This window comes from Stegodyphus dumicola, chromosome 2 (assembly GCF_044657685.1).
Source record: "Stegodyphus dumicola isolate Sdum_Otavi_A_Nest chromosome 2, ASM4465768v1".
NCBI classification, from domain to species: Eukaryota; Metazoa; Arthropoda; class Arachnida; order Araneae; family Eresidae; genus Stegodyphus; species Stegodyphus dumicola.
Genome location: NC_140769.1, coordinates 135,797,739 through 135,821,310, shown reverse-complemented (window position 1 = coordinate 135,821,310; position 23,572 = coordinate 135,797,739). Strand labels below are relative to the sequence as shown.

General features: G+C 33.0%; 2 protein-coding genes across 2 annotated transcripts in view; one reads left to right on the top strand and one right to left on the bottom strand.

The window, feature by feature from the left end:
• The window catches only part of LOC118195308 (uncharacterized), a 294,732-nt gene that overhangs the window by 36,489 nt on the left and 234,671 nt on the right, over nucleotides 1-23,572 (bottom strand). The window lies entirely within an intron of this gene.
• The window catches only part of LOC118199542 (protein BTG1-like), a 36,568-nt gene that overhangs the window by 2,212 nt on the left and 10,784 nt on the right, over nucleotides 1-23,572 (top strand). The window contains exons 2-3 of the mRNA XM_035371430.2: nucleotides 2,638-3,047; nucleotides 9,601-9,718. Of these exons, the coding sequence (XP_035227321.1) occupies nucleotides 2,737-3,047; nucleotides 9,601-9,718 (429 nt within the window). The 5' untranslated portion in view covers nucleotides 2,638-2,736. The remainder of the gene's footprint in view (nucleotides 1-2,637; nucleotides 3,048-9,600; nucleotides 9,719-23,572) is intronic.

The following is a 23,572-nucleotide window of genomic DNA, read 5'->3' as shown; positions in this document are numbered from 1 at the left end:
TCCCTCACACAAAATAATGTGTAATCGGAACTGAGTACTGCTCACATTATTACCAAAGTCTCAGGTAGTAACCTTTATCATCTCCAAAATGTCGCCAAACTACCAGTTACCATAATCTAAAGATCAGATGTAACTTTATTCAGCTTACAAATAAAATCAGAAATAAAAGAGCACATCATTTGCCTGTTAAATATGTGTACCCTTTCCCCCCCTTTTTTTAAATAGAAAAATTTATCACTCTTCAGTATAAATAAGTGAATCATTTTAAGTTATTTTATATGCATGTCAAACTAAAATTTGAACAGGTACTATTTAATAGGTACTTTTGCATTATGTGCCTGCCATGCATTTTACGGGGTTCTTTTGTTGTAAATGATTTCTAATGTGCATTTACAAAACACACACATACTCACACCCAACAATGGACTTTCATTAGATCTTGGCATGCGTTTGGTTTCTCCTTCATAGGTGCCAAAAAGCATGGCAGCTGCATGATTGAAAAGTACCATTTAATGTAAGCATGAGAAATAGATTTCTAGTATTCTATATTATATTAATCTATTCTATAATATATTTCTAATATTCTATTCTATGATATATTAATCTGTTCTATAATATATTTCTAATATTCTATAATAAAACAGTGATTAAAAATTTCTAGAATTACTTTCATACATTGTCGGCTGAATTGAAAATGAAGGTACTTTCTGATTATATGCTCATTTAACGGTCGATTTCATTCATCAACTTTTTTTTTCAAAAAAAAAAAAAAAAAAAAAAATCTTTAGTGTATTTAATATCAGGTGGCCTTATAAATTTTGTTTCTGTATAAAGTTTCTTTCTCCATATGAACTACTTTTATCGTTATTATGAAACATAAAGCTAGCCAAATAAAAGTTTTTCACCAAGTCACCTGTAAGTTGGTAGCTTTTAGGTAGGGTGGCGGTGTTACAAACATTTAAAGGATCAAATTGCAATAGTTCTGATAAAATTTTGTACTATATAGATTGCAAACCTCTTTATATTTTTTCTTTCATTTGCTTCAAACAGTAATATATTTATTATATATATTTTGATATTTTTCTCTTGAAACTGCTTTATGTTCAAAAGAAGATATGCTTAAAATTACTTTTGGTAAAAGTTTACAATTGGGTGCCCCTTGTTTTTTGGCGATTCTTTCTTTGACACCAAGATCGGCTCAGGAAGGCACAATTTCAAGATGACCGTTTCACAAAACCAAAATAAGAAGTCAAAGAATTGCACAAACTCTGTGTCCATGTACACATCGATCTGTTTTTACTTAAAAACATCCTAGAATTGCACAAACTAGGCATTGTGCACTGCCTTAAATTTGTCCATGTGTACATCAATCTATTTTCATTTGAATAAAATCAGGAAGCTTAAACAAAGTTAAAACTATCATGGTAACCAGAAGTGAGGTTTCATCACCAAAATTTAAAAAAAACTGTTGCTAATCGAAGGGCCACCCAATTCTACAATAAAGCCTTACTTTTTAAGTTGATAATAGAAGGTATTTTTATTTAAGAAATGTAGAATAGTTGTATGTTTTTTATATTTTAAATTTTTTAATGGTGAGCTATTCCTGACTGTAAGCTGAAGTTTTCAGATTGCAAGTTGTATTCTGTAATTATTTTAACTGTTGTGCATTTTGGAGATATACATAGGTTCTGTTTTTAAGTGTGAGATAAAAAAACGCTGAAGACTTTATCCTTTTTCTTAATTTGACAAATGTTAAATTTATTATTGGATGGAATTTGTCTTCCAAAAATCGGCACTACACAAAGCTAAACTAACAAGTCAAAGAAATGCACAAAACATGGTATCCATGTACTGCCAAGAAAGGGCAATTTTTGCTTTCAGGTTATTGAGCTTTGATTGGCTCCAAATTTTGTTCAATTTTGGTGATGCATAACTTTGTTTTAACATTATATAATGTTATCATTCTCCTCATTTTTTTATTATCTTATTCAAGTGAAAATAGATCAGTGTGTACATCGACAAAGTCAAGGGAGTGCCCAATGCCGACTGTGCAATTCTCTCATTTTTTTAAGTGAAAATATATCGATGTATACATGAACATTGAGTTTGTGCAATTGTATGACTTGTTATTTTGGTTTTGTGTAGTGGCCATCTTCAAATTGTGCCATTCTGGCTAGTCACCAAAAATCTTCAAGGGGCACCCTGGAATATATTTTTACCATAAATTTATGTAAAAAGCTCATTATTAGTTTTTTAATAACTTATCCTCTCATAAAAACTCCCTTGAATATTGAAAAACCAAATACTCTTCAAACTATTTTAAATAAGAAACTAAATGCAACATAATGAACCTAAATTTCTTCCTAAAATTAATACCCACAGATCATTTTCCTTTTTATAACAACAAATAACTACAAGTTAACAATAATAACTAACAATAATTTTATACAAGCATTGTAGATAAAACAGCAGTAATTGAATGGCAAACTTTTTAATAAGATTTATGTGAAGCCTTTTTTAAGTTTTATTTTATTTGTATTTATATAGAATATGTATTTAAAATGTGAATAAAAATCAATATAATTCAGTAATACAGTATTAAATTAGTTAATTTTAAAACTTTTTTTTCATTATTAGGTTTGATCGGTAAGCATTCCATTAGGCAAGAAGTGAGATTTCTCTGCATGTTTTATTTTTCATCACATTATTTTGGTGGACAGTTTTACAAAATCTACCATGAAGGAGGAAGTTTATGCTGCAGTGAATTTTTTGACACGACTTGTAAGAACAAATGAAAACCTCAGTGCTGACCAAGTTGAGGTTTTTCAGCGAAGTTTGGGATCAATCCTAATGGATAAGTTCAAAGGACATTGGTTTCCTGAAAAACCCTGTAAAGGACAAGCATATCGTTGCATCCGAGTGAATGGAAGGGAGAGAAGGGATCCTGTCCTTGAGCAGGCAGCAGAAATGTGTGGGCTTCAGTATGAAAATCTAAAATTACCTGTGGAGTTAACTGTGTGGGTGGATCCATTAGAAGTTTGTTGCAGGTATATAAATATTCCTTTATGTCCTTTTTTGTATTTCAGCATTATCTTTTTTAGGTATAGTGAGTAAAAAAAATGGACACTTTAAATTCCCTTATTCTAGTTGCCTAATTTAGTACTTAAATTATCTATTAAAGCCACCTGCTCTTTTTTTTTTTTTTTTTTTAATTAAACCTGTAAATTTTCTTTGTACCACCAAAACTAGGAACAAATAAAAAAAACACATCTTAACTTCATTTTATATGTAACAAAATTTATTTTGCCGATTTCAAAATTGTGCATCATATATGCATTCAACACTTCTGAGCACAGTCAAAACCTCAAAGCTACAAACTTTCTGCGCATGCGTGTTTAATGTATAACGGACGGTATAAGCTAAGCTAAAATTATCTAATTAACTGTTTCAGTTAATGTTGCAGATTGCATTGTTCCTTAATCTTCTAATTGGATCCGGCTAAGCTTGAACTTTCGATTATGTCAAAAAGAATTTCCAATTCCGGAGCTACCAGAGGATCTACAAAGCAAAAGCATATTCCGATGTCCATCACACAAAAAGTAAAAATTGCAGCAAAAAATGGATAAAGGCATATCCTTTGATTCTCTAATCATTCTGAAATATGTTTATCAATTTCACGCTGCTCTGCGGGGGGGGGGGGGACGATGTGGGGCGCAATGAATGGAAGTTGATCTGTCAGCACTATCCTCATCTTCAGGGCAGATGTTTTTATTTTATTCGGCTTATAACTCCTTATTAAATCTAGTATTTCATCTCTATGTACTCCATCTTTGATATGATTTAAATCAAATTCCTCGTCATTATAAATATCACGAATATACATCAAATAGTTTTCTGGTTGCAAATTTCTAATTTCGACTATGCGTAATGTATGCTTTACGCATGTGCGCATTGAAAGAAATGTTTAATAAAGTAAAAAAATAAATATTAAGCTCTCTTTTTTTTTTTTTTTTTTTTTTTTTTTTGTAAATTTTGATACCCTTTAGGATCATAATTGCTCTTTATTTTATAAATTACGGTTTCATATTTTTAATTTCTGCATGCCATCTTACCAGATTTAAATTGATGATCTATAATCCGGAATCGCCGAAGTCCCGACAAGTCCAGATTAAAGACTTTTGACTGTATTTCAAAAATACAGTGGCTTCCAAAAGTGTTCGTACACGTATGATTTTCATTGAAATAGGGCTCTATCCATTAATTAAAAGTAAACTTTCTGAACGAGATTTTAATGATAAGATTTATAATCTATTGGTAACAAAATTACATGAAATAATTTTTAAATATAGCGAAACTTTATTTTTAAGAAATTAAAAAATGATAAACATTTTATCTCACAAAAGTCTTTGTACACTGAAATGGTTTTGGGTAAAACCAAAATTAGAATTACCGTTTGCCGCTTTTTAAATTTTTCCATTGTGGTGGCATTTAAAAAATCGTTTGCTTTAAATTTTTTTGGTTTACTTCATAATATTCTATTTATTATTGAAAAATGGGTCGCTATCGTAAAGAAATTACAAACAGCATTCGAAAATTGATAATTTTTCACTACAGTAGTGTTAAATCAATTCGAAATATCGCTTAATTAGTTAATTTATCCCATTCTGCAATGCAGTATGTGATAAGACTTTAAAGCGAAAAATCGGATTGAAAACAAGGTGAAAAAAGGTCGATCGAGAAAGTTAACTAAATGTGATGAGAGCTTTATTATTAGAAAATTTGTGAAAAACCCACATTTTATTGCTCTAAAAGTTTCTGCAGAATTTAATGCAAAGTTTTCTACTTCAATTTCACCTTAAACTGTTTGAGGAGTTCTCAGAGAAGCTGGATTACATGGGCGTTCTGCCCGTAAAAAAAAAAAAAAAAAAAAAAAAAAATATGTTAGTGAGAAAAACAGAAAGCTTAAGCTTTCATTCGCAAAATCAATGATAAATACACCCGAAACATACTGGAATAATGTCCTATTTGCTGACGAAAGCAAATTTAACATTTTTGGTTCTGATGGTCGAATAACTGTATGGAGAAGACAAAATGAGGAACTTCATTCTAAGAACTTAGTTGGAACAGTTAAGCATGGCGGTGGAGGTGTTCTTGTGGGGGACGATGACAGCATCAGGACTAGGTAATTTGGTATTTATTGATGGCATAATGAATCATTCTCTTTATTTAAATATTTTAAGAGACAATTTAAAATTATCAGCCCAAAATTTGGGTATTGGAAACAACAACTTTATTTTTAATCGTGATAATGATTCTAAGTTCTCTCAACGTTCGCCTGTACTGTCTCTATAATTGTCCACAGGTTTTGAAAACACCACTTCAGTCACCAGATTTAAATTCCATAGAACACATTTGGAAAGAGCTGGAGGTTAAAGTATGAAAACATGACATCAAAACAGCCATGATGGAAGAATGGATGAACATTGATACAGAAATTTAAAAAAAAAAAAAAAAAAAAAAAAACTTATAAAATCTATTCCCAGACATTTAAAAGCTGTTGTGGATGCTAAAGGATATCCTCCTAATATTAATTTAACAAAAAATGAAAATATTTACTAATATGTCAAGATTTTTTTTGAAGTGTACCAAGACTTCTGTGAGATAAAATGTGTCAATTTTTTTTTTTTATTATTAATTTCTTAAAAATAAAGTTTTGCCTATTTTAAAAATATTTCATGTAATTTTGTTACGAATAGATTATAGATTCTTATTATCAAAATCTCATTCAGAAAGTTTACTTTTAATGGATAGAGCCCTATTTCAATGAAAATCATAAGTGTACAAACACTTTTGGGAGCTACTGTATGTTGTTGTTGGGACTTAAGTTACTTGTCTGACTGTAACATTAGAACAAGCCTACGAAATTCATCATGGCAAAGAGTGCAAGATTGCACCTGCCGTCGGCAAGAGCCTTAAACACCATACAGGTGACAGTACAACTTTGTTTTGGCTCACCGCAGTGCAACACTATACATTTACTACAGAATGCTTAACATTAGCAAAATTTACTAGAGTGTAAGGTTTTTATCTTTGTGTAAGGCTTTTCTGTGTGTATTAAAGGCACCAAATAAAAATAATGACAATTTTAAAAATGTTTTATGTTCAAAAATATTTCATTGCCTTTTTTGCATAATAAATTTCTTAAACAGTTGTTTACATTTGAAAGGGCTCCTAAATATAATCAAAGAATCTTGTTTTCAGAGCAAAATATATTTAGAATAAACACATTTTCAAGAATCAAATTGTGATTTGTCAAGACCTGAATTCTAATCAGTAGTAATATAATAAATGATGATTGTTATATTTATTTTGATACTACTATTATTTCGGTAAAAGTTTACATTTGGATGCCGCTTGGTTTTTGGCGATTCTTTTTTGATGCCAAGATTGGCGCCAGGAAGGCACAATTTCAAGATGGCCGCTACACAAAACCAAAATAAGAAGTCAAAGAGTTGCACAAACTAGGCATTGCACACTGCCTTAAACTTGACCATGTGCACATCAATCTATTTTCTTTAAGAAAAATCAGGAAGCTTAAACAAAGTTAACGCTATCATGATAACCAGAAATGAGGTTTCGTAGCCAAAATTTAAAAAACATTTGTCGCTAATCGAAGGGGCACCCAATTCTACACTAGAGCCATTATGGCTGTTATATTTTCTTTATATTAGAAGTTATTAAAACTCTTCTTGTAAAGTAATTTCAAAAATTTAAAAGCATATTTTTCTCCAAGTAGCTATTAGCAAGATATCCTTCTCTGTGGACATATTGCTAATTTTTTATCAGTCAAAATTGTAACTTCTAACCTAAACCTAAACTTCTACTCCTTCTGATAACTTTGGCAAAAAAGTAAAAATTAAGTAAGTGGATACTGTCAGTTCAACCAACACATGTTATCTATCATATTCCTTTCCTATCTGTAACAACGAATCTTTGGTGAATTCCTGGTTTCCTTAGTGTAGAAATCATGCATAAATTGGCATGGTTTGTTATTCAAATATGGCAAAGCACATGAAGGCTATCTTCCTAAGAGGAGGAATCCTTTCGTGGAGGACTTTTCTAAGGAAATATGGTTCATATTCATGTTGTGCATGGGATAATCACAAAAATCATATATCCAGCTTATTCACCTGGGTGCGTTTTCAGGACAAACAGTCTTTAAATACTCTGCTACTAGTGGACCCACTTAAATTAAGAGCCAAGTTGTTAGATTTGTAAAGGATCTTATGTTAATTCGTGGTTATTATGCTGTAAGTCTTTTACTTAACTTATCCTTTTCTTATTCCTCACCAGAATACAAGTTAACTTTCTGTCTATTTAAGCTGAGGGTTCTGAATCTTTAATTCAGAGAGCTTCTGACAACTGTGTCTTGTTAGTGTTTTTAGCCAGCTGTGTTCAAAAATGATAGTTCCAGCTTCTCACTAGCTGATGATTTAAATATGCACTGGTAAATATCGTGTTTTAACGAAAGTTTTCCGCCACTACAAATATTGTATTCGCTAACATTTTGTGTTGGTGTGTTTAATCATATTTTGTCAAACAATTTTTGGCATTTGAAAGAAAGAGACTAGCTTTAGAGCACTGTGTTGTGAAATTTGTAAAAAAAAAATATTATCATTAAGTACAAGGTGTCTGAAATGGAACTATCACACTACCAGATAACCATTATTTACTTCCAATTATGTTGCAAAAAGTTGGCTACAGAATGTCACCAAATCATGTGTAAAGCTTTAGGTACTAATGTTGTATGATATGACTCTGTGAAGGCTTGGTACCGAAAGTTCAAAAACAAGGGTTATGACATTCAAGAAGCGGAGTGCTCTGGCTGGCCTACTGATGTTAATTAAGCCCGCATGCAAGAACTTAAGAAAGAAGATCAGTCTGGAACCACTTGAGAGATTGCTAAGGAGTTAGATGTTAGTGCCATGTCCCTTAATCACGTTATGCATTGCGTAAACTTGACGCACAAGTTTAATCGCTGTGTGCCACAAGAGCTGACTCAAGCAGATAAGGACAAATGTGTTCAGGCCTGCCCTAATCCTCTCAAATATCAAAGCAAGGACAAAATACGTACTGGATCGTCACTTGTGATGAAAAGTGAATTTACTTCAACACAGGCTGAAAAGGAGGTTGGTCTTCACCCAGTGAGCCCACCGAAAGCGTCGCAAAGCACAGTTTGACTAAAAAAAGGATCATGCTTTGTATCTGATGGGATTGCTGGGGTATTATCCACAAAGAATATCTGGCAAAAGGTAAAACCATCGACAGAAAGGTGTACCGCGAGATTCTAGTTCATGTTGACACTGTATCAAGGAAAAACGTCAAACCGGGTTCCTTCCCAAAAAGGTAATATTCCATCAAGATAATGCAGGATCACATGTGTCTACATTAACAGGCTGGACTCTACAGACTCAAATGGGATCTTTTGTGACACAAACCATATAGCCCTGACATTGCTCCTTCGGACTTTTACCTTTTTTGACACCTGCATCTTCAACTTGCTAGTGCTGTCTTCCATTCTGCACAGGGCGTCCGAAATGAGATTGATTTTTTCTTGGACTCACGGCTATTAAGACTTTGAAAAACTACCAAAATATTGACAGAAAATCGAAGATTTTGGTTGTGATTACTACCCATACTAAAGGTACCGCTTTTGTGTTCTTTTTTGTCTTTTTATTAAGAAAGTTTTTTTGCTGCAAAACTTTTGTTACAACCGGATATATGTGCCAACTTATTCTATTTAGTGTGTAGTCTTATATTGCGGTGTCATTGTTTAGAATTTGAAGACTCGGGTGCTAAACACACAAGGTAACAAGCGCCTGGGCCGAAGCCGCATCCTGTACATAATGTGTGGAAGAAAGAACATAACGTAGTGGAATGCTGAGAGAGAATTAAAATTCTCTATACATAACAATGAGTCTTCGCATTGACCAACGAAGCTACTCCTGAGTAAGAGGTCAGTTTTGACTTCTGCAGATCTAAAAGAGAAATGAGAAAGAAATAGATTATTTGTGAGGGAGATATGAGAGTTTTGCTGATGTGCGCTAACTGCATCACTATTGGTCCTTCTTTGATCGCGTACATTCGCTTAATTTTCAGATTTGGCAAATTGGACAAGTAACATCACCGCCTGGATACCAGTTTGAAGTTTTTCTTTTCTGTTAATTTGTTATGTTGGTTGGATGTAATCACGCAAGGTTTTTCATACATCTAAAACAGCCTGAGTGTACTTTAATATTTTTCAATGTCTCTTACAGACATACCATTCAGGTACTAACCTTCATGTCTTTCTCAATATTTTCAGTCAGCATCATGTAATTTGACTGAGGTAAATTGGACGTTAGGCTTTTGCAGTGCAACATGATCATTTTATATTAAAGATGTCTAGTAACTTTTGATAATGTTGTTTGTTTTTAACAGCTTTGAAGAAGATGATAGTTGTGTATGATTTGTTTTATATGTAATTATTTAGAGTTAATTTTTTTAGAGTCATGTATAATATATAATTTATATTAATTATCTTCTACCCATTTGAAATAGGTTTGGTGAAGATGATGGTTCATATTGTACAGTTGCATCTTTTAAAGACAACAAAGAAAATTTGAATGACAATTTAAATATTGAAGATCTTGATTTACAGTCATCAATTACAAATCAGGTATTATTATTATTGTTGTTATTATTTATTTTTTGTATATACTAGTGGAATTTATCTCCATTCCAGTTTGAATATTTTTATTACATCGCATTATCATAAGCACGTGTGACCTTAGCATTATCAAAAGTGTTACAACAAGAAATCATCGGGTATATTACCCCGTATGAGTCCCATAATATAATACATTTAGTTGAGTTTTGAATATTTTGAGGAATTTTTTTTAATTATTATTATTATTATTATTTTATTTATTTATTTATTTATTTAGTTTTATTTGTAGGTGCTTGCTTATTTTGTGCAAATCTTCAAATCAATTCTTGACCTATTTATATATAAGTAGTTTTCTTTAAATTCTGAACTCATGAATATTTGCAATAACAACAATATTTCATGGTCTCAGAATATAAATTTTATATATGTAAAAAAATATGCAAATGAAAATTAACTAAAAAATCTCTTGATTGCTCATTTTTAATTTAGGTACTTTCTCTCTAGTAATTATTTTTCTCTAAATTGCATCATATCTAAAAACTAATTCTGCATTATGTCATTTTAAAAACTTCTGCATTGCCTATAAGTTTTAGCCAACGAGATTAATGAAAAATTTTACTATAAATACTGTTGCAACCCAACTACCCTCTCTCTTTCTTTGCCTATGCTTGGTACTCTGATTTCTTTTGGAGAGTCATGCCAACTAATCCTCAAAGTTACATTTGTAATCAGAAGTATTTATTTAATTACTCAACTGTGTTATGATTTCAAATTTTCATAACCAATGAAGAACTATTTCATTTCTGTGTCAAGAACTGTGGATCTATTTCATGAAAACCTTTGAAAAACTTTTCAGTGAACATTTTTCTACTATTTTGAAGACAGAGCTTAAGAACTTTCAAAATTATGTTTTTCTCAATTTATTGTCATTTACTTTTATATAGAAATTGTATTTTGTTGTAATATTTTTAAATTAGATTTTTAAGTATTTTCAAATTTACATGTTAGAAAACTCGTGAATAATGATGGGCATAGTGAAACGTACAGGCTGTGTCTTGATGCCTACTCATAACTTAAACACTGTAAATATTGTAAAAACTTTCTCTTGCTTCACTAACACACCTATGCTTCCTTTTCAAAAGGCTTTTATGTAGCCAAGCCTTTTTCTCTTTGAAAGGTGATATTATGTAAAGTAAAAATATATAAATTAAAATTACAATTTAAACTAACGGTAACACTTTAATTCTCCCTATCTGTTCTAAAAATCTCTGGATTGCATCATTTTTAGATCATTCCATCTTGAATGGCCTGCGTAACTCTGAGAACTGAAACTTTTCTAACCTTTGTAAACTAAAACCTTTCCCTTAACAGACTGCCAGATTGGCACAGTAAGGTTGCAGTTCTGTTGCCACTTGGACTCTTTTTTTTTTTTTTTTTTTGCTTTGTTATGCTGTTAACTAAACCATTATTTAAAATGTGATACTCTATATATAAAATTGTGGTGTGAGTATTATACTCATGATCATGTGTAATGAAAAACATGTTCTTGATAATTAGTTAGTGTCCGGCAATAAAGATTATGCTCAATTCCACTATGTCTCTCTGTCCCTCTTTCAAGTGTCATCTTTCTAATTATGCAGCAATCTTTCCAAGTATAACCAAATAATTAAGAACCACCAGATTGAGAATATCTCAGGTGCAGGTTCACCAATGGAAATTCATCTGTGGAATTATAGCATGCTAGCAACGAAAATTGAAGCTTTGCCATGATAATGAATTTAATTTTATTTTTCATCATATAAAACAATGCTCTTGTTTTATTCAACATCCAAAACCTAAAAAGAAAGAGTTCAGTCACATGCAATGCTTTGAAAATTAATTTAGCAAAGTCTTCATATTAAAAAGTGATTTGATGAGTGTTCTCAATTATACATTGTTTTTACATTCCAGATTATTTCAGTGTTACAGCGATTCCAAGCTCGTTAGTTCTGCTTATACTACATGCTCCAAGTGTGCACACCTAAGCAATTTATTTTCGTTTTTTTAATCATTTAGTTTGTAAAATGAAAACTGAAAATTATTATCTTAGAATAAGGTTCATTTGCAATGGAGCAAAACTCAAACAGTGCTATGGATTCTAAAATTTCACACAAGATCTTTTATGAATAAAGTAAATTAATGTAGCTAGAAATTTGTACGAAATTAATTTATTTCAGTTTTCTAGATTGTGCATCAAAATTTCTTACCCAATTTTGACTTTTTTAACCTGATGACTTTAAAACCTAATTATAACAATTTATCTTTGTGATCTTGACTTTTGACAGTCTGGCTTCTTTCTTATCGTACCTTTCCTTCTCTCCAGAGTTTTTTTGTTCAGAATCTGTCCCCCATAGCCAGGTGATGAGGGGAGGGAAAGCTCTACCACCACAGTTTGAAAATCTGGATTTAATACCAGATTCTCACTCAAAGACAACCTTCTTTTATTATTATCTGACGAGTTTTACACTATGTGTATTACTCCTTGTGCTCTCCTTGCACCCTTTCTTTAGGGAGGATACAAATAGTGATAACACATGCCCTAGAAACACTCCCAACATCCCCAAAAATTTTATCCCACTGCCATCAGCCAATCGTCACGCAGATTTGCCTTGCAGAGGATTTCCCATTTTTTATCAAAGTTTATTTTAGTGTTGTTCTGAATTTTGTTACTTTTCTGTGTATTAAGTTCTAAATTCCATTTCACATTGCTTTACAATTAAGAAAAAGTGGATGTTTTGTAAGGGTTAAATAATTAATTTTAATTCAAATTTCATAAATCTGTAAAAGAAAACTTTGATTTTATTTTGACAACAACAGTTTTTATGGAAGATTTTCAAGCCAAAGATTGGAAAATATGATTATGATACCCAAGCAAATACTCCAAGAACTGTGAAGTTTTACGGTTATTTCTTGAAAAAAATTAGAACACTTTTTACAATATGTTTACAGAAAAAATAAACCTGCAGACTTTCAAAGTTTCAATAGCATTTTTAGTTTGCATTTGTTCTTAAAAATGATATCTACAAGATTTTGTTATTTTAAAACATTTAAATCAAAAATCAAAATTTTATGGTTATTTTTTTTAATTAAATTTCCTTTATTTCGCTACTATTTTGATGCTTTCTTCTAAAAAGGCTTTTCTATTATCAAGCCTTTTTCTCTTTGAAGGGGAGAGGCAATATGTAAGGTAAAAAAGTAATGTCTTCTCTAGTCAAGCACTCATTTCTCATCAATTTACTGCAATGAACTAAATCATATCATCTGATACTGACATATATATACTGTCAGGAAAAAAAAATTGTAACACCAAGAAAAAATTTTTGCTTTTCGTCCAGTTTCTGATGAAGTCAGACAAGGTGTCCAGAAGACTCTTAAGAAAATCAAGCACTCTAAGAAACTAATCTCTAAGAAAATCAAGCATAAGGAGGAGATTAGAGTAAACATCCTCCCTAGAGAGGCCCGAGCAGCCTAATATGTGCTCGGCAGATGCCTGATGTTCTCGGCACTTGGAGCATATTGCAAAGATTTTCATGTCCTCCTTTGAAAGAGAGGTTCATAATATGACCGCTGGGAATATGTGAGAGTGCAGTTCAAGAGCACCTGTCACAATCAAGGGTTAGAGTCCAACCAGGCTTGTTACCCAGTTACCTAAGAGAGGTGGACATCAACTACTGATTTGTGATGCAAGAAAAAATTAACATAGGATGATGAAATTTCGGCAATGCATTTATGTAATTAGCATATTTAATTGATTAAATTTTCCAGATCTCTTAATGTAAGTGCGAGAGGAACCATTTCAGATGTTGAAGTGCTACTTCATTAACCCTTTCAGGACGGGCGTCCCATATGCGCGTTCCCTAAGAATGTCTCTTACAGCCGGGCGTCCTATCCATGCATCACTAGAGATTGCATTCAGAGAATGGGTGACGCATATACATATTTCAAGCTGAAACATTTTTCTGAAGGCCACTAGATGGCATCCTATGTCCATTGCTTTTGAAATGAATACTGCTTTAGGTTCTTGACCTTGAGTTTGATATATTGTGCATGACTTTGGTATTTTACTTATCATCTGTTGCGAGGGTAGGGAAAGCGTAAACAGAGGTGGGCTCTTGAAATCACCCCATGCTAATATAAACATTCGTATGTCTGTTTTATATCCATTTCCTTATTTATTCTATTCCCCCCCCTCTACTACATACGGTCTTTTAGGGTTACTTTGTGAAGTTCTATTACATTTTCCATTGCCTTCAGATACATTTCCGTTTCTTCTCTTTTTATTTCGGAAAGCCTCACCTCTAGTCTATTATAGCGGGAAGGCGCTATTTGTCAGAAGAAGAATAGCCTTGTATGGTTAATGAACCATTTACTAACACAGATGAGAGTGATGATTCATTTTCTAAAGAGTTAGAAAGTGATAATTTTTCTAAGAGTTAGAAAGTGATACTTCTCTATGTTTCGAGATTTATCACAGTCTTCATTTTAAATTTTGTTACTTCTTACTGTAAATAGATTTTATTGTGTTGTTTTATCAACTTTAAACTTTACTGATGGATTTTTATCAATTAAAACTTTAGAATAATTTGAATAACGCTTCCGAAAATTATTTTACAAGATAAGCAATTTTTGAAGTATCTTTTCATGTCAAATAATTAAAAAAAAAAACGTTATTAATTGCTAATTTTAACATATATAAGAGCTCAAGTAATAATCTAAAATAATACCAAAAATTACGATGCTAGAAGTAAAATTTTTGTTTTCTGATTTTTTTTTTTAATATAAAATTAGGCTTAGCGATGCTGTACGATGACTGCTTTCGATTACCTTCCCACACAAGCATCTTAAACAAAAGTGCGCTATCGCGAAAGGGTTAATAACCATTGTAACCACCAGAATTTAAAATGCAAACATGCATGTCACTTTGTGGAATGGAGTTTCATGCCTGTTGCACTTGGTCGGTCAGTATAAGACAGTTAATGCTGAATGTGGATGACGCTAGAGTTATTGTCCAATACGGGTTGGATTGAAGAAAGATCGTGATTTAGCAGGCCAAAGCCACTCTAGAGCATGTTGCATTACAACAGAGGTATAGCAATGAGTGGTATCCTGTAAAAAAAAATGCCCTTGAATGCTGTTTGAATGACTGCAGAACAGGCTGAATCACCAGACTGATGTATAAATTTGCAGTCAGGGTGCATGGGATAACCATGAGAGTGGTCCTGCGTCATACCCCACTTCATAACTCTAGGTGTAAATCCAGTGTGTCTAGGCTGATGACAGGTTGGTTGCAGGCAGTCATCTGACCTCCTTCTAACCAACATATGGTCATCACTGGCACCAAGATAGAACTAGCTTTCATCAGAATTCACAACGTATCTCCACTCTGTCTTCCAATGAGCTCTAGGTTGAGGGTAGAGTAGACTTTAAGGTACCCCTTGTATTATGGCGAAGTTGTTGTTTGATTTATCACCAAGTTGTTGTTTCATTTATGGTAGCCTGAGTAGTTGAATGTTATCGAAACCCTATTATGACATAATCGGGTGAAATCTAAGAAATTTTGAATCATGGGATGTTTTGTAAGCGTTTTTGTGGTGTGTGTTGGTTTGATTCTTTAGACGATAGAATGGCCGAATGTAGTAAGATTAATTTGAAGTTTCTGTATGATTTGGAGCGAAAGGGGAAGATAGCTTTAATTGACTGGTGTGTAAATGAAGGTTTACTTAGTAGACATTATAAGTGTCCTGTATGTAGGAAGGATATGCGTCTAGTCGAACGTAAAAACCATTTAGATGGATTTCAATGGGTTTGTAGGAAGAAAAGTTCAGATGGTCACTATGTAAAGCATTCGATCAGAAAGTGTACTTGGTTTGAAAAAAGTAATTTGAGTATGATTGATATTTTGATTTTTATGTGGCTCTGGGTGTACGAAGTGAACTTGAAAATCATGGTAAGTGAATATTTGTTTTTGGTAGGGCTTAAATGTATAACATATTTTTCTTTGTTTGTTATTTTATTGTTTGGTTTAAAATGTATTTTATTGAGATTATGTATTTTTTGTTTGCCTATATTGCAGAATTTGGTGCTCTTTTGACTTTTTAAGTGAAAATATATCGATGTGTACATGGACAAAGTAAAGGGAGTGCGCAATCCAAGTTTGTGCAACTCTGGGATTTTTTTTAAATGAAAATAGGTCGACGTGTACATGGATAAAGTTAAAAGAGTGCGCAATGCCATTTTTGTGCAATTCGGGGATTTTTTTTAAAGTGAAAATAGGTCGACGTGTACATGGATAAAGTCAAGGGAGTGCGCAATGCCATTTTTGTGCAATTCGGGTATTTTTTTAAGTGAAAATAAGTCGATGTGTACATGGATGCTGAGTTTGTGCAATTGTTTGTCTTGTTATTTTGACTTAGTGTAGCGGCGATTTTTGGCACAAAAATTGCCCCTTTGCAAGCCAAAATAACGAGTCAAAGAATTGCACAAAATCGGTATCTATGTATCGCCAAGGAGTACCCTAAACTATACTTTTACCTAGGTTGATACTACCAATATACCAATTGGCAGAGGTTTTAGTTAGTGGAATGAATGTTACAGGGCATCTGGCTTCGAGCTGTCCTTCAAGTAACCGGTTTGTAACAGTTCATTTTGTTACTGTGTTGCCAACTGCAACTTGAATTTCTGCGACAGACGTAGTATGATGCACCAGAGCCATATGCCAAATATGGCAGTCTTCCCTCTCAGTAGTGCCATGTTGCCACCCGGAACCCGGTCTTCTTGAACCAGTACCTTCCTTTGATCGCTGTCAGCTGTCATGCACAATGGATACATTCCTGGGAAGTCCTTTTGCAGTATCAGTATTGCAGGAAAAAAATCTACCTTCTCTTAGCACGACCTCGTTCAAACTCACTGAGCTGTTGATAATGGCTTCTTCATCGTCTAAAGGAATTCTTGAGTAACATCAACTTACTACATCAGATCTCAGCAATAAATAATGCTCAAGAACTTTACATTGCATATTTAAAGCAAACCTGATGTGCATGTTCAAAGTGGTGCTACAAGCTCCATACTTAGGACCACTAATGACTTTACAAATGCAGTTTTGACGAAAGAATTCAATAACATATATACAGCATATGCTCATGTGGTATATCAAAATAATGTACAGAATACGAACAATTTCACTGATGCAGTTAAAATTTCGTAGAGTGGAAAATAAACAAGGTTTAAAAAACAGGAAGCTTTGCTACACCAAGATGTGTTATCTGTTGTAATAACCAATCAGGTGTTACCTTGCAGTCGTGTGTGAATCATCTGTGGCTGCAACACAAAACATATTCATGGAAATCCAATAAGAATGCAATGGAAATAAGAAAATTAAATCCAATTTGATGGTATTAATAGCTTAGTTCTTCCAAAGACACAGCTTCTCAGCACTGTATGGTCTGTAATTGCCACAATGGGATTGGTTTTCAAGCCACCAGTTCTTCAAAACTGTAGTTTCTCAATACAGTATGGTGTGTAATTGACTATGGTCTAAAGATTGCCATAATGAGATTGGCTCTCAAGCCATCTGATGTTCTGCAGCCGAAAGTATCGCAAAGATATGCAACTTAGCATCCCTTAAATAAGTTGATTTGCATTATTCTAGTAAAATATGGTGAAAGGTCCACAAAATTATGAAATATGTGATAAATATTATATGTGATAATTTTGTGGATGATTGCTTGAAGATAGCAATATTTTGGAATATGTGGGAGAGAAGACATAAATTACCTTTTAGTCATGGCTGAGATGGTTATAGATGTTGATGGGACACAGATAGGATGTATAATAGGTGAATGCAATTTGGAGACCTAAAGTAGCTGTAGATTCACCACATAATTTTATTTCTTGCTGAATACTTTCTTAATATTGAAGTAATTTCATGTGAATATTTTGCATATACCTTACCTTAACAAATAGGGAAATCTTTGCACAGTTGAATAGGTTGGAAAATTGTCTTTGAAATCAAGTTTGTTTTGAATCTCTATTGTAATTGATCAATTTTCCCAAAATTAGTTGCAAACAATATTTCTGACACTGTTAAATGACTAACATTGCATTTTAAAATTTAATTGAATCAAATGTAATCTTATGCCATTGACTAGATCAGAATACCTTGAAAGAAAGGTAAGATCTACCTACTTGCTATATTGAGTAGTACTGTACAAGTGGCATGGATGCAACTGATACATTTGAAAGTTGAATATTGCATATATGTAAAAGTTTAGAGTGAGTTGTAAGTGGGGGGTAAGTGTGTACAAAATTTTAAGAATTTTTTAGTTTTACGAAAATTGTTGTAATTTTTTCCTTATATGAATTTTATGTTATTTTATAAAGATGCCAAAAAACACTTAAATGTGGTGATTTGACAGCAAATTTGTTTTGGGCATTATAATTTTATGACTTTTAAGTTACCATCAATCAGATCATGCAGTAAAGAATGTGAACTATCTTGTCATTTTTTGTGTTTCCATTTGTCACTGTGTGATCTGACAGCTTTATTTTTTTCAAGGGAGGGGGGAAATAACATTGCCATTCTTAATGAGGTGGCAACACCAAAAAAAGACCTGATGAGTATTTTTCGAAACTGCTTTCTTGTCAGTTGATAGAAGCAATGAGAGCAACTGCAAGATGAATCCATTTATTGTAACTTATTTTAATAAGGTAAATGACATAAAAGTTTTATTTTTGTTCTCTTAATTTAACTGGTGATTCATGCGGTCAGAATATTTCAAGGATGTTTATGAATCATGCCCATGTCACTTAATAAATTTAACATCAGGAGGTCACTTAATTTAACATGAGCCACAAAAAAGCTGCAATCTGAAGAATTGACAGGAGGTGAAAATGGAAGAATGGGGGTGTTTGTTCTTTCTGAAATGGAGGGTTTATTGCAGAAGGAATTATTTCTTCAATGAAGAAAAGAGAAACTAGTTTGCTAGACAATGAGATCTTGCTGGGTTCAATATATATAGATCCGAAACACCAAATTGTCTTGGATGATGAAAAAATTAAAAAGGCAAAGAAAACCATCTATGAACTTTCATTAAGATTGAAATTATTCTCAGAACAACTATAGAATTTGAAACAGGACAATGAAACTGCAGATATTGCAATTGAGTCTCTATCATCCTCTTCCAGTGATGAATTAGGTTTTGAGAAATATTTTTTGGATAATATTGAAAAGGCTAAGGCAAAGCGAGTGAAAATAAAGAACCAAGAGCCTTTAGATATAAAAATAATAAAATACAGACAAGATTTCTACATGGCCTTAGATGAAATAGAGAAATATGATTGCGCTTGCAAGACATCTTTTTTAAAAATATATCCTGAAAAGTTGAAAGAAGTAGCCCTAACAGTAAGAGCTCTTCCTTTGACTCAATGTAGTGTAGAAAGACTCATCTCAGCTCTGAAATTTATCAAATCGTATCTATGGCCCTCCAACAAAGATCTTGCCGAAGCTATACTGTTTCTTAGAAATAACTAATGCCAGTTTTTCCATTTCATAAGAAATGTTTGTTAATATAAATAATTTGCTGTACCATCAATTTTTTTTCTATAGCATCTATTACTTTCATATTAAAAAAATGAGCTATAACCCATGTGTATATGTTTACATATACACATGTGTGAGGGAGTTCGGAGTCGATCATTTTCCCTACCGACTCCACAGCCCTGATAAAAACAAACTCTGAAGTAATGACCAGCAGGAATTTTGATGGTGTAGAAGTGTTGATCCATAATGAATAGGAAATTGAACGTGAAGGCAGGTTAAATCTTCATTTTTATTTCAACAAACAAGTTGGCACATTAATTGTGCCTATTCCAAAAAGTATACATTTTAGATAAATTTGCAGTAAGAAAGAAGGAGCAGACAGACTGCAGTTAAGCTAGGCGAAAGCGTAGAAAGCAAATGCATTATGTTCGGATGAAATCTTAATTTAGACAGAGTTAATTTTGGTTCTCAATGCATTTTGATTGGATTAGTAATATTGCTGTAAACTTACTGTTCAAGTTTTAGTTCCATTTACATCATCAGAATTATCTAAGAGTCGTATAACATGGATTAATCTCGAAATGACGCAGTGCAAAGAGGTTACTATTTGTAGAATACAGAAGGACTTTTAAGCTGCTGATTTAATCTTTTACTTTTAATCTTTATTTCAACCGAGTTCTAATCATGGTAAACACACTGGCTGCATGGGCATTTTTTTTTCATTTGTCATGAGTGTAATATAACTACACACTTCTATTTCCCTTAGAAATGTACTTCATGAAGGCTATTTATCAATATATTAAAATACAGAAGACATTAAATTTTCATTCTATAATTCAATACATTTGAGTCCTTGTAAAACATTTTTAATTAACTTTTTTAAATACTGAAACTTAGAAAAGCATTGTTAAATTAAGATGTCAAAACAAACAAAATAGAAACTGACAACCAATTTAACATATTACAAGATGTACTGTACTGAAAATAAGTTTTAACAGACAGTTGTCTAAAAGAAGATTTTATGCATTCAAGTACACATACATTTTAGTTGTGTAAATGTTATCCTTAAATTTGGAATGCGAGTAGACTTGCTTTAAGCTGATGGCCAAATAGTGATTGAATGGAAGATGCATATAAGCTCGTGTACATTACATGTACACTGGGCAAAAAAAAGGGGGGACAGTTCTATATCTCCCATTCTACTGGGCCGATTGACGAAATTGAAATTGCATTCTTCATGTCTCGAAAGCATGACTTAGGATATATATTAGATTTATATATAGTACTAACATAGGTATTTTGACACAAAATTGAACTTTTTCTGAAATAACATATCAATTTTTTTACATATTTTGAATCTACGACTCAAATTATGCCTAGATATTAAATTTTGTAAAATTTGTGCGAAATTTACGAAGAAATTCAACAATTTATGTTGGCGCTTTTCATTCATTTTGCGCCCAAAATAGTTCACTTGGCAAACTTCTTAATACGAGGGTTGGAACTTTAATAGAGGCAACACAGCTGAAAAACGCTACGCAACAAAACCAAAGAATATCGCGTATGCCACACGTGAACTACATACCTACCTTACCTCTCAGCAAAAAGACTCGTCCTGCCTATGTCAAGCGCATTCGGAGTGACGTGAAGAACGGATCCTTGTATTAGCTCGCGGTCTAAAGTAAGTGTTGTCAGGATGTTTTCAAAACAAGAACAACGATGTTGGATAAAAATTGAATGTGCCAGAGGTTGTACAGCACGACAGTATCATCAAGGGCTTCAAGAGGCTTGCGGGGAATCTGCATTGCCGTACAGAACCGTAGCAATATGGGTGAAAGCATTCAATGAAGGACGCCAAAACGTGGGAGACATGCTGTGGCCAGGTCGTCCGAGTGTCAGCGATGCAGACGTGCAAGCTGTTGCCACACTAATGGACAGTGATCACCGCCAAACGATTCATCAGCTGGCTGGACAAACAGGATTAGCGCATACAACTGTGCTGCACATTCTGAAGGAACGCCTGTCCATGAGAAAAATTGCTTCACAATGGGTTCCACATCAATTGAAGGAAATGCAGAAATGGCTACGATCCGATGCTGCCCGAACCCACCTGCAGCGCTATGAGCACGAAGGAGATGGTTTTTTATGCCGTATCATTATGCTGGATGAGACTTGGGCCCGATCGTACCAGCCAGATCTGTAATGCCAATCAAACGAATGGCGTCATCACGGGTCACTACAACGTTCGAAATTTCGTCAGAACCCCAGCAATGTGAAAGATATGGTGATTTTCGTGTACAACTGTGATCGTGTCATCCTAACACATACCGTTCCCCCCACAGCAGACTGTCACTGTGCAGTATTACTGCTCATTTTTGGAGCACAATCTCCGACCAGCTTTGAGAAAAAAACGGTGACACTTTCTGCAGAACGCTCCTCTCATTTTGCATGATAATGCTCGGCCGCATGCAGCACAAGCTGTGACTGATTTGTTCAAGTGATGGGGTTGGGAAGTGCTTTGCCATCCACCATACTTCCCAGATTTAAGCCCTTGTGACTATGACTTAATTCCTAAGATGAAGGAACCACTTCGTGGCACTTGCTTCCAAACTGTTCCTGAGATTCTTGCGGCAGTAGACCGGTCCATTCAAACTATCAACAAAATAGGCGCTGCTACAGGTATTCTGCGACTTCCACATCGTTGGAAACGGGTTGTACACAATGCTGGCGACTATATTGAAGGACTGTAAAACATGGTGACATAAATCACTTTTGTATTCCTTTTAAATAAATAGTTGCCACTATTAAAGTTCCAACCCTTGTATAAGTCAACCTATTTTCATTTCCATTTTTACATTGTGCGTAAGCGGAAAAAAGCTACAATTGTTCCTTCCTTCAAATAATGTTCTTTATATTACATGTTTAGTTATAATTGTTATTAAGTAATTTTTTCTTTTTCGAATTTTCTTTTAATTGTTTAAGTGACATAGTTTCTTTCGAATAACTGTTTTAAAAATTTCTATTTACTCATTCAAACTGCGTAGTTTAAATAAAGGTGCATCATTTATTTATTTATTTTTTTCAAACAGTTTTCTTTATACTCTTTTTTTTAGTCATAGTTATTATTTTAGGTAATTTTTAAATATTTAGACTATTATATTAGTTGTTTGGGGTACTATTCGGTTTCGAGGGCCGTACAGAATCGCCAAATTATTGTTGATGCTAATGCTGCCAAAAATAATTCCGGCAACCCTAACGCAAGAAAGGAAGTATAAAAAGAACTATGTAAGATTGATATTTTAATCTAGATCAGTGTTTCCCCAACCTTTTTTGTGCTATGCCCCACCTAATCCTCTCTAAAATTTTTAAGCTCCCCCTATCATATACATAATTTTTAATATTTAAAAATTGAAATGTTCACAAAAGAAACTTAAATGATAGCTTTTAGGAAGAAATGACTATGAAATTTTGTGAGCAAACACAGTAAGTGAACTTTCAAAACATGGAGAACTGGAATTCAAGAAAACACTCATTTTAGTGAAAGTTTTTCATTTTAAGTATTAGTAATTTTTATTATTTAAATTTAGCGAGTTCCTTGCGCTTGATACTTGCTGCAAAGAAATTTTATGTCAGGTTCCAATTTAGATAACTTGAGTCTCAAGTCTCCCGGTTTCATTATATTCAACCGATTTTTTTTTCCAGCAGCAAATCATTTATGGCACTAAATCCGCATTCAGCAAAATATGAAGATGGAAACGGTAAAAAGAGTTCTCTTGCAAATTTTGTTGCATTTGGATATCTGATTCTGGTTTTCTCACAAAGCTATGTCATCGCTCCTTTTATATTAAATAAAGTTTTAATTGACTCATCATTTTGCATTTCTGCGAGTTCTTCCTTTTACTGCATATTTGAAATATCAGCCAAATCCACACTAGCATTGGCTGCATTATCCAAGTTGGGAAATCAATTTGTTTTAAGTTATACAATCTTTTAAATCAGTCAATAAAATTTTCAGATGATCGACAATAACAAGTATAGTGGTATCAATAACAAGTATAGCAGTAATCACGTCACATTTTTGGAGCCAATGAGACTTTTTAAAATTTTTGTGGTAAATAGCATATGCCTGATATAATTCAACAAAGATAATGAAACCAAATATCTTCCTTTTGCATCGACATAAGTTTTATTTGCTCCTTGAAGTTGCTTATTTAATATATTTAACTTTTCAAAGATATCGGCTAAATAACCCACAATTGCTTTGTTATCATCCGTTAACGATTTCT